General features: G+C 33.1%; 2 protein-coding genes across 46 annotated transcripts in view; one reads left to right on the plus strand and one right to left on the minus strand.

Annotated features, from left to right (window-relative positions):
• The window catches only part of LOC108314920 (ADP/ATP translocase 2-like), an 11,569-nt gene extending 824 nt beyond the window's left edge, over window positions 1-10,745 (plus strand). Inside the window, exon 2 of the mRNA XM_037744079.1 lies at window positions 10,622-10,745. Coding sequence (XP_037600007.1) covers window positions 10,622-10,745 — 124 coding nt within the window. The remainder of the gene's footprint in view (window positions 1-10,621) is intronic.
• Window positions 1-12,572, minus strand: part of PTPRD (protein tyrosine phosphatase receptor type D) — a 2,344,803-nt gene that overhangs the window by 1,844,117 nt on the left and 488,114 nt on the right. The gene's annotated exons all lie outside the window — the stretch shown is intronic.

A 12,572-nucleotide genomic window follows, 5' to 3' on the forward strand; every position in this document is an offset into this window, starting at 1 on the left:
TGGAGGAAGATTGCTCGTGATGAAGGAGGCAAAGCTTTCTTCAAGGGTGCATGGTCCAATGTTCTCAGAGGCATGGGTGGTGCTTTTGTACTTGTCTTGTATGATGAAATCAAGAAATACACATAAGTTATTTTCTGGGAATTTTCCCCCTGTGAACAGGCATGTTGTATTATATAATGTATCTTGAGCATTCTCGGCAGACTCCTGGCTGTCAGTTTATCTGTAACTATTTACTGGTTGAAAATGGGAAGCAATAATATTCATCTGACCAGTTTTCTCTTAAAGCCATTTCCATGATGATGATGGGACTCAATTATATTTTTTATTTCAGTCACTCCTGATAAATAACAAATTTGGAGAAATAAAAATATTTAAAATTAAAAAAAAAAACATATAATTTTTGTCAACTAAAAATAAATATTTTAAAAACTGCCTTTTAAATTGCTGGAATTTTATTTTGATTTAAAAAATTTGTAATTTTTTTTGTAAGTCTTGCTATCATATTGTATCTAAAAATATTTGCTCTACCTTGCCGGGCCTGGTGGCTCATGCCTGTAGCCCCAGCACTCTGGGAGGCCGTGACAGGTAGATCAGGAGGTCAGGAGATCAAGACCATCTTGGCTAACATGGTGAAACACCATAGCTACTAAAAATACAAGAAACTAGCCAGGCATGGTGGGACACTCCTGTTGTCCCAGCTACTCAGAAGGCTGAGGCGGGAGAATCACTTGAACCTGCGAGGCAGATGTTGCGGTGAGCTGAGATCACACAACTGCATTCCACTCTGGGTAACAGAGCGAGACTCTGTTTGAAAAAAAAAAAATTGCTTAACCCAAGGATAAAAAAATTTTATCTTTCCAGAACATTTACACTTTTAGTGTTTACTTTTAGGTATATAATCTCTATTCATAAAATTTTTGTATTTGCATATATATCGGTTGTTAATATGATGAATCACAATTTTTTTAAGCTCAAGATACATGTGCAGGTTTGTTATATAGGTAAACTACTATCTCTGAGATTTCTTGTACAGATTATTTTGTTACCCATGTATTAAGCCTAGTATTAATTGGTCATTTTTCCTAAATCTTTCCCTCCCACCTTCCACCCTCTGGGAGGTCAAAATGTCTGTTGTTCTCCTTCATGTGTTCTCTTCATTTAGCTCCCACATATGAGAACATGCAGGATTTGGTTTTCTGTTTCTGCAAATGACATGATCTTATTCTTTTTTATGGCTGCATAGGATTCCATTCATATTTTCTTTAGCCAGTCTACCATTGCTTTCTACAATGGTTGAATTAATTTACACTCCCCAAAACAGTGTATAAGCATTCATTTTTTACTGCAACCTCACTAGCATTTGTAATTTTTTTTTTTATTTTTTGGCTATAGCCATTGTGACTTATGAGAAATGTTATTTCATTGTGATTTTGATTTGCATTTCACTAATGATCACTGATGTTAAGGTTTTTTCATGTTTGTTGGCCGCATGTATGTCTTCTTTCGAAAAATGCCTGTTATGTTCTTTGCCCACTTTTTAATGAGGTTGTTTTCTGCTTGTAAATTTGTTTAAGTTCTTTATAGATGCTGTATATTAGACCTTTGTTGGATGTACAGTTTGAAAAAAAATTCTGCCATTCGGTAGGTTATCTATTTACTCTATGGATACTTTCTTTTGTTGTGCAGAAGTTCATTAGTTTAATTAGCTGTCATTTGTCAATTTTTTCATTGGTTACAATTGCTTTTGATGTCTTCTTCATGAAATCTCTACCCATTCCTATATTTAGAATGGTATTGCCTAGGTTGTCTTCAGACTTCTTACAGTTTTGGGCTTTACATTTAAGTCTTTAATCCATCTTGAATTGATTTTTATATATGAGGTCTAGTTTCAATCTTCTGCTGGCTATCCCAATACCATTTGTTGAATATGGAGTCCTTTCCTCATTCCTTTTATCAGCTTTGTTGAAGATCAGATGACTGTAGCAGGGTGGCCTTATTACTAGGCTTGTGGTTCCATTGGTCTGTATACCTGTTTTTTTTTTTTTTTTTTTTTTTTTTTTTTTTTTTTTTTTTTTTTTTTTTTTTTTTTTTGTTTACTGTAGCCCTGTAGTAAAGTTAGAAGTCAGGTATCATGCTGCTTCTAGTTTTCTTCTTTTTGCTTAGGATTGCCTTGGTTATTTAGGCTTTTTTGGTCCCATATGAATTTTTTTTTCTAGTTCTGTGAAGTATGTCATTTATGATTTAATAAGAATATCATTGAATCTGTGAATTGCTTTGTGAAGTATGGCCATTTTAACAATATTGATTTTTCCTTTCCATGAAATAGAATGTTTTTTCATTTGTTTGTGTCATCTCTGATTTCTTTGAGAAGTGTTTTATTTTTCTCATTCTAGAGCTCCTTCACCTACCTGGTTAGCTGTGTTACTAGGTATTTTATTCTTTTTGTGGCAATTTTAAATGAGATTGCATTCCTGATTTGGCTCTCAGCTTGACTGTTGTTGGTACATAGGAATGCTGGTGATATATTTATGTTGGTTTTATATCATGAGACTTGGCTGAAGTTGTTTATCAGCTGAAGGGTCAATTTTAGAGTATATGCCCTATGGCAATGAGAACAGTGTGTATTCTTGTTTTGGGGTAGAGAGTTGTGTAGATGTCTATCAGGTCCACTTGATTCAGTTCTGAGTTCAGGTCCTGAATATCTTTGTTAATTTTCTGCCTCAATGACCTGTCTAATATTTTCAGTGGTGTGTTGAAATCTCCCACTAGCATTGCATGGGAGTCTAAGTCTTTTTGAGAGTCTTTAAGAACTTGCTTTATGAAGCTGAGTGCTCATATGTTGAGTGCATATATATTTAGGATAGTTATATCTTCTCTTGAATTGAACCCTCTGCCATTATGTAATACCCTTATTTGTGCTTTATCTTTGTTGGTTTAAAGTCAGTTTTGTCTGAAACCGGGATTGCAAGCCCTGCTTTTTTTCTGTTTTCCATTTGCTTGGTAGATTTTTCTCCATCCTTTTATTTTGAGTCTATGAGTGTCACTGCCTTTGAGATGGGTCTCTTGAAGAAAGAATACCCTTGGGTCTTGGTTCTATATCCAGTTTGCCACTCTGGGCCTTTAATTGGAGGCATTTAGCCTATTTATATTCAAGTTTAGTATTGATATGTGTGGATTTGATTTGGTCATCATGATGTCGGCTGGTTGTTATGCAGACTTATGTTTCTGGTTGCTTTGTGAAGCTCCTAAAGTATACTGGTTTGTATACTTCAGTGTGTTTTTGTAGTGGTTGGTAAAGGTCTCTCCTTTTATATTTAGTGATTCCTTCGGGAGCTCTTGTAAGGCAAGTCTGGTTGCAACAAATTCCCTCTGCATTTGCTTGTCTAAAAAGGATCTTATTTCTCCTTTGCTTATAAAGCTTACCTTGGCAAGATATGAAGTTCTGGGTTGGAATTTGTTTTCTTTAAGGATGTTGAATATTGGCCCTCAGTCTCTTTTGGATAGTAGTGTTTCTGCCGAGAGGTCTGCTGTTAGGCTCATGGGCTTCCCTTTATAGGTAACCTGACCTTTCTCTCTAACTGTCTTCAACTTTTTTTTCTTTCATTTTGCCCTTGGGAAATCTGATAATTACGTGTCTTGGAAATGATCTTCTTGTGAAGTATCTTACTGGGTTTCTCTACAGTTTTAAATTTGAATGTTGGCCTTTCTTGCTAGGTTTGGGAAAACTCTCATGGATGACATTCCAAAATACTTTTTGCAAGTTGGCTTCATTCTCCTCATCTCTTTCAGGAACAAAAATGAATTATAGTTTTTGCCTCTGTACATAGCTTCATGTTTTTCATTGATTTGGTCATTCCTTTTTATTTTTTTTCTCTATTATTATTTGACTGTGTATTTTAGAAATCCAGTCTTCAGGCTCTGAGATTCTTGCCTTAGCTTGTTCTATGCTGTTGCTGATGCCTGTGATTGCATTGGGAAATTATTGTAGTATGTTTTGCAGCTCTACCAAGTTGTTTATGTTCTTTTCTACACTGGCTATTTTTTTCTGTCAGCTCTTGTATAGTTTTACCATGTTTCATTTTTAAACATTGAATCAGCCATGCATTTTAATGATAAACCCCATTTTGTAATAATGCATTGCTCTTTTAATACACTATTGGATTTGGCTTGCTGAAATTCTGTTAGGAATTTCTGTTCTAGTACCAAAATAGCAGCCTAGAAGCAAGCTAGCTTTACTGCCACTCACAGAAAACCAAAACCAAATATATAATGTTGATTATTATCATCAATATCACAGGATTCAAAACCAGGGAGAAAACAGTTCCCTGGGCTACAAAAGAGTATAAGTACTCTGAGCATATGGTAAAGGAACCAAATATTAATATCTGTAGGAGATCAGTCAGAGTGGTGGGAGGAACTATAGGGAAAGGAGCAGGCATTCTGAAAGGTTGGAAGGTTCTGCATATCGTCAGGGCAAAATAGCTGAAGTCAGCTGTTCTCTAACCCTGATGCAGAGGGCAATGAGTAGGTACAGGGAGTGTAGGGGGATTTATCTTTAACAGGCTTGTTAACTTATGTTGACCAGCAATGGACCTTTGATCATCCATGCAACATTCCCTTTCAGGGAACCAATAAATGTTAATTACCTACAGGCTGTGTTTGCCCCAGACTCTTGGCATTATGCTTGCACTGAATAAAAAGCAAGGAGCTCCAGCTTCTCGGGGCTGCTGCCCTTTGGCCACTAATGCCAGTCAGTTTCCTAGCTGCTCTTACACTGCATACCTGTGTCTGAATACTCATATTATCTGTTGGTCTGCCAGGATCTGTGGGACAGACCCAGCAAATATCCCTGACCCCACCTCTAAATTTGCCTGGCACTAACTGCGTGGAAAACTTCCCCCGACTTATTGCTTCTACACTGTTAAAAATGAGATTGAGATGGACAACCAGACTTACCACTACCTTGGATTCACTGGCAGGATATCTGTATTTTCCTCAATCTAAAAGAAGCATCAAGAGTGCCTAAAGGGCAAAATATCCCTGAGGATATCCAAAGACAACCTGGGGAGATGGAACTACCATCCTCAGCCCTGGAAACTCGGCTCTATAACTCTGTCAAAGGAGACCCCAGGACAGAGTGGCTGTTAAGCAGCCCACCATGCTGTAGCAGGTGTGTTTCACTGGTCCCCTGGCCATGAACACCTAGCAAGCCTTCTCACACTACCTGGAAATTGTCTTTGGAATATCCCACATTCCAGACAGACTATACTCTAATTACTTACTAGAACTGAGGCAAGCATGGGTTTAAGGTACTGTCTACTGCAAAAAAGGCAACAAATTCTGGAGAAAAAGGAGAAAAGAAATAATGAATGAAAATAAAAAGAACGAAGTAAGAAAATCAACAGGTAAGTTAAAAAGAATCTCTAAGCAAATATGTTCAGAAAAAAAATAAAACAAGGTAGACAGAGAAGCCTGGAATAAATATTCTTGTAATTCACATTAATAGATGTGCATTATATCAAATAACAGCAAATAGGGAACCATGACCTCCAGAAACAGACAAAGCAATGAATCAATCACTGACCTTCACAAGACAGTAATATGTGAACTCTCTGATCAACAATTCAAAATATCCATTTTAAAGGAACTCAGTTATCTCCCAGATAACAGAAAAATAATTCAGAAATGTTTCACATAAATTATTAAAAAATATATTTTTTTAATCAAACAGAAATCTTGGAAGTGAGAAATAAATTTGCTGAACCAAAAAATTTATTAGAGGCCCTAAATAGCAGAATGGATCAAGCTCAGGAAATAATTACTGAGCTTGAAGAATGGCTATTTGAAAATATGCAGTTAGAGAAAAAAATGAAAATTAAAGAGAGTAAGCTACAAGATATAGAAAATAACCTCATCAGGCCAAATCTCAGAATTATTGGTGTTCAAAAGGGATTTGAGCAAGAATGAGGGGAAGGAAAGTTTTTCAAATAAACAATAATATAAAACATTTTAAAATTTGACAAAGTGATAAACATCCAGGAACAGATATGACTCAATTTTAAATTAAAAGTCATAGAGTGGTTGAATGGATTAAAAAAAAAAAAAAACAAGATCTAAATATTTAATGCCTACAAGAAACCCACTTCACCAATAAAGGCACATGTAGCCTGAAAATGAATGGGGGGAGAATGATATTCCGTACAACTAGAACAAAAAAAAAAAGAGGAGGAGCAGCAGCTATACTTAGAATAAAATAGACTATTAGAAACAGCTATACACCAATAAATTTGAAAACCTATTGAATATATTCCTGGGCATATATAACCTGACAAAATTGAAGCATGAGGATATTGAGAACCTCAACAAACCAATAACAAGTAATGAGATTGAGGGCATAACAAAAAGTTTTCCAACAAAGCAAAGCCCAGAATCTTCTGGTTTCACTGTTGAATTTTACCGAACATTTCAAGAAGAAAGAATACCAATTCTACTCAAAGATCATAGTAGAACCAAGAACAAACACCATGCAATTATTTCAATAGATACCAAAAAAAGCATTCAATAAAACTCAATAATCCTTTATGGTAAATATCCTCAAAAAACTGAATGTAGAAAAAACATACCTCAAGAAAATAAAGGCTGTATAAGACAAGCCCACAACTAACATTGTACAGAATAGGGAAACAGTGAGAGTCTTTTTTATATCTAGAACAAAACAAGGATATTCATTTTTACCATTTTTGTTTAGCATAATACTAGAAGTCCTGGCCAGAAAAATTAGTCAACAAAAAGAAACATAAGACATCCAAATTGGGGAAAAAAATCTCAAATTAGTCTTGTTTACACATAACATGATCTTATACCTAGAAAAACCTAAAGATAACATCCAACAAAGTTAGAACTTATAAATAAATTCAGTACAGTGGGAGGATACAGAATCAACATAAAAAAAAAAAAAAACAGTAGCAGTTAAATACTAATTCAGTTAACAATCTAAAAAAGAAATCAATAAAACAATCCCATTTGCAGTCGCTACAAAGAATATAAAATGGCTAGGAATCAATTTAACCAAAGATATAAAAATCCTATAGGATAAAACTACAAAATACTGATGAAAGAGATTGAAGAGAACACACAGAAATGGAAAGATATTTCATGTTCATGAACTTGAAGAATTCATATTGTTAAAATGACAGTACTGCTCAAAGTTGTTTACAAATTTAATGCAATCCCTATCAAAATACCAACATTATTCACACAAATTTTTAAATTTCTATGGTTTCTATGGAATCACAAAAAGATCTTGAATAGCTAAAGCAATTCTGAACAAAAAGAACAAGGCAACACACTACATGACTTCAAAATATACGAGGAAGCTATAGTAAATCGTACTAGCATAAAATCAGACACATACATCAATAGAACAGAATAAAGAGAACCCAGATACAAACCTAAGCATTTACCATCAATTCATTTTTTCTTTTAACAAAGCTACCAAAAACATACAGGAGAAAGGACAATCTTTTCAATAAATGATTCTGAGAAAACTGGATAAACACAGGTAGAGGAATGAAACTAGATCATATCTCCCACCATATATAAAAATGAAATCAAAATGACTTGCAAACCTTAACCGAATACGTGAAACACTAAAACTATTAGAAGAAAACATAATGATATGCTTCAGGGCAATGGTCTGGGCAAAGAATTTTTGTGTAAGACCTCAAAAATACAGGTAATACAAGCAAAAATAGCTGAATGGGATTATATCAAGCTAGAAACATTTTGCACAAAAAAGGAAATAGTCAATAAAATAAAGACATAACTTAATTGGGAGAAAATGTTTGCAAACTCTCTATCTGACAAAAGGGTAATAACCAGAATACATAAGGAGCTGAAACATCTCAATAGTAAAAATATAATAATCTAATTGCAAAATAGGCAAAAGATCTGAATAGACTTTTCTCAAAGAAGACATACAAATGACCAAACATATTTTTAAAAAATGCTTAACCTCACTAATCATCAGAAAAACGCAAATCAAAACTATAATGAAATATTTTACCCTATTAAAGTGGTATTTATTTAAAAAAAGAAGAATATTGATGCTCGTGGAGAAAGGGAAACCGTTGCGCACTGTTGTTGCAATTGTAAATTAGTACAGCCAATATGGACAACTGTGTGAAGGTTCCTCAATAAACAAAAATTACAACTACTTTATGATCCAGCAATTCCACTACTGAGTATATACCCAAGAGAAAAAAAAATGAGTAAATCAAAGAATTATCCGCATCCCATGTTTATTGTAGCACCCTTCACAATACCCAAAATATGGAATCAACCTAATTGCCCATCAATGTATGAATGGATAAAGAAAATGTGATACAAATACACAATGAAATATTATTCAGCCATAAAAAGGATGAAATTCTGTTATCTGCAACAACACTAATGAAACCAGGTATCAGTATATTAAGTGAGATAAGCCAAGGAAAGCAAGACATATATCACATATTCTCAATCATATGTGGGAGCTAAAAAAGGAGATCTTATAAAGCTAGATGGTAAATTGGTGTTTTCCAGAGACCAGAAAGGGTAGGGAGTAGAAGGGGTTGAAGAATTGTTGATTAATGGGTACAAACTAACAGCTTTATAAACGAAATAACACCTAGTGTTTGATAGATCAGTAGGCTGACTATAGTTTACAATAATTTACTGTATATTTCAAAACAGCTTGAAGAAAATAGTTTGAATGCTTCTAGCATAAAAAAGACAAATATTTAAAGGTGATGAATACTTCAATTATATGAATTCAGTGTTTGCAATGTATGCATATATTATTTATATTCTGAAAATGTGTACATGTTTTATATAAATAAATAATAAAATTAACAATTTTGCATTTATGATCATTAGGGATATTAGACAATAGTTTTCTTGAACTATAAATCTCTGGTTTTGGTATCAGGGTAAAGCTCTTATCATAGGATGTATCAGAATAATTAGTGTAGTACTGGCACTGTTTCTTCCCTTAACTGTTTGGTCAAATTCATCAGTGAAGCCACTTGGGCCCCCAAATTTGTTTCACAGCTATGGGAGCATTCATGTTAACAATTTTTTCTTGGGTGAGATTTGGGTAATTTTAGCCTTTTCAAATATTTGCAAAATTAAATTGCAGCATTTATTGGCTTAAAGCATTCATGATATCATTTACTATTCTTTTAATGCCTGCAGAGCCTGCAGTGATCCAGTATCTATGTTCTTGATCTTGGCAATTTGTATCGTCCATTTATTTTTACTTATAATTCTGGCTAGAGTTTATCCATTTTATTGGTGTTCTCCTTCCTTTGTGTTTTATTAATCTATTCGCTGTTCTATCCATCCATCAAACTATTCATTTACATTTTAAGAATAAATTTAAGAGTACATTTTAACAGGTGCTGTTGATACAACACAAAAGAAGGCATCATATCTGTGCTAGGAACAAAAAATTCAGTGAGGGAAAGCTAAAGTGTTCAGAAGAATGAGCTTTTCACAACATGCTGTCTATTTTGTCCAGTGTTCAGTTGAGTTTAGCTTTGCTCAGAATAGGATTTAGGTGAGATTAGTTTTAAACATCCCCAAAAATAAAGAGAAAATGTTGGAAGAACACAATAATTATTACCATCAATTACAAAGCTTTTTCTAAAAAGATCTGGATGGACAGTCCATTTAACTCTTGAAATTCTACTGCCTTAATGGCTGTACACACTCCATTTCCTAAGAGAAACATGGAGTACTTATATATTTAATAAAGACAATGACAAGTTCATGGTATACATTTTCCTATAGGTAAAACATGAAAAATCAGTCAATTTTATATGGTCCAGTATCTTGGAATTTATGAGATTACTAACTGCAACAATAAATAGAAAACAACATGCACTCTACTCTAAAAACTATTTATTTATTTAAAATCCCAATTCAACATATTATAATTCAAGTCACAAACTTAGATAGTGGAATAATTTTAATATTAACAAATAATTTTTAATCAAAACTTTACAGTAATTCAAATATAACCTTTAAAAGCTTAACATAAAATTCATATTTATAAGACCCTTGAATTTTTTAAAGTTGCATAAATTATATAGTAAGCATTCACTATTACCTGTCTGCCCTTTGCAAATAAGCATGAATCAAATAAGTAATTTATTTTGTTTAGCCAATCAAGGAATAAGAAACTAAAAAAAAAGTCTACTTCACTATTTATTGATTTACCTTCTTGCTGCTCAAAAATGTGTGGATGCTTTAGCATTCCCTAAGCGAGTCTAATAAATCTTCAATCTTTATGCTGATGGAGACAACTAAAAAGACCATTCCACTGCTTGGTTATTAGATCAGCTTCTGCTTACAATCTTAAAACTAGCATTACCACTTCAAATTCCAATATGTTAGCTCTCTTGATCCAATTTTCTCTGTCCACTTAATAACCTATTTTGAATCTTTAACTTTTCATATCTCTAACCGCTAATGGCACTGTCCTCTGAACTCTTGTCCATCTATTGTTCTGAAGGTATCATTCCATTCGCCTACCTTTTTCACCCATATTCAGTATTATTCTTTTATTTCTAATTTTCAGAAGCAGCTCTTCCTCTACGAAACCACTTCCAACAACGTTCTGTGGGCAGTTTTCTATTATCTTTATTCTATACAGTAATGAGGAGAGTCAAAATAATAACAGTAAAGAAGAAGAATATAAATAAACCAAATTATTTGAGTATGTAACAGACATCAGTTACCTACCTCTCATTTCTAATTTTTACAATACTCCTGAAATAGTTGTTTGTCTTAGCTTAAAATAAAGACATTTAGGCTTAGAAAATAAAATTCTTTTCCCAAGATTGTCTAATGCTTGTTCAAGATTTAAAAGGAGGTCTGCAAATAACAGCAACCACTTATTGAGTACATCCTAGTTATCAAGCAAAATAGATGCATTATCTCATTGAACACTAACAAGAACTCCTGAGCTAGAGACTATAATAATCATTATATAATTATCTCCCTTTTCTTAGTTTCATTGATGGACAAAGAAATGTTCTTAAGGTCAAATGTTCAGTGAGTAGAGATTTTTTTATTCAAATCCAAGCAGTCTGGCATTGGAGCCGGTGGCCTTAATCACCCCTTAATACTGTATAGTTTTACTTTAATAAGCAATCTTACATACAAACATTTTTTGATTGATTTTGTCACATGCATATTCTTGTTCTTTTTTTCATTAGCCAGTACTTCAGGGAAGCAAATGTAAGCAGGATATATTAATGTCAACAACTACATCGGCTCCAAAAGGAATATATAATGCAAATCAATATCTGTATCTATCTATCTATTACCTATCTAAATGTCTATTTCTCTATAGAGAGAGACAGAAAAAAACACAGAAAGAAAGAAAAGGAAATAAGAAAAGGAACCATGAAATAAACTTTAGATGTGATTATTTTTATTTAACTAACACTTACTCTACTGTCATTGTTTGTAAATTCTGATTTTCCTAATTAAAAAATGATTTTAAATTATATTCTCTAACTTACCAAGTATATAACTTCCTCATGAAGGCCAGCTTTACTATTGCTCTCTTTTTCCTGGACCCTAAATCCACCCTATATTTCAATCTGATTTTAATTACTGTCTTTGAAAATTTACCACATATAACTTAGAAATACTTTTGGCATCATTTGAAATAAATGTAGACAAAAAACATCCTTTAACTGTTACAGAATTCTAAAATATTTGCATTCAAATTTCTTCTTATGTGAATATATTCAGTTTTATAAAGTCAGAGTGAGTTTCTAAGCTGACTAGAATAGATATGGCTCAATCAGCCACAATTCCATTAAAGCTGCTGTTATTTTTATATACTAAAATATATTTTTCATCTCATAAGTCATTTCCAAATTCAAGCCATCAGTTTATTTTCTACATATAGAGTCAAAGACAAGATTGAAAATCAACTCAATATATTTCAAATGGTAGGCAAGTTAGAACAACAATTTTTACTTGAGCTGATCAAGGTCAACAACTCAAGCACAATATATTCTCAAAGAATATTCTCCTTGGTAATCCTCTTCAGAAATATGTCGAAAATCAAGTGTGCCTGGATATCGCTATTTTTGTGCAGGTTAATGCCAAATATCCAAGTCATATATATGTTCAACGATAAGACAAAAAATTGATTGGCATTCTTTTTGAAGAGTCCTTTAGCGTATTATCATTTTCATAACTTGAATAGTCCTTTTTATTTCATATTTTGTAGCTTATTTTCAAAATATTAACAAAATTAATATGTATTTTAATCTATATGGCAATGAGCTATTTTTAACACACACACATAGACACAGAATTCAAAAAAATCACTTGGCCTGAAGCACAGGATAGAAGAATACTATCACTATCCTTTCAAGTGGGAAATGCAATTTTAAAAACAATGTTCAACTGATATCTGGATTTCAACACATGAAAATACCTGCACTAATATGTAATAATCTTGAGGGATTATAAAATACAGAACAGAGAACAGATATAATAATATCTTT

This window comes from Cebus imitator, unplaced genomic scaffold (assembly GCF_001604975.1).
Source record: "Cebus imitator isolate Cc_AM_T3 unplaced genomic scaffold, Cebus_imitator-1.0 Scaffold164, whole genome shotgun sequence".
Taxonomy (NCBI): domain Eukaryota; kingdom Metazoa; phylum Chordata; class Mammalia; order Primates; family Cebidae; genus Cebus; species Cebus imitator.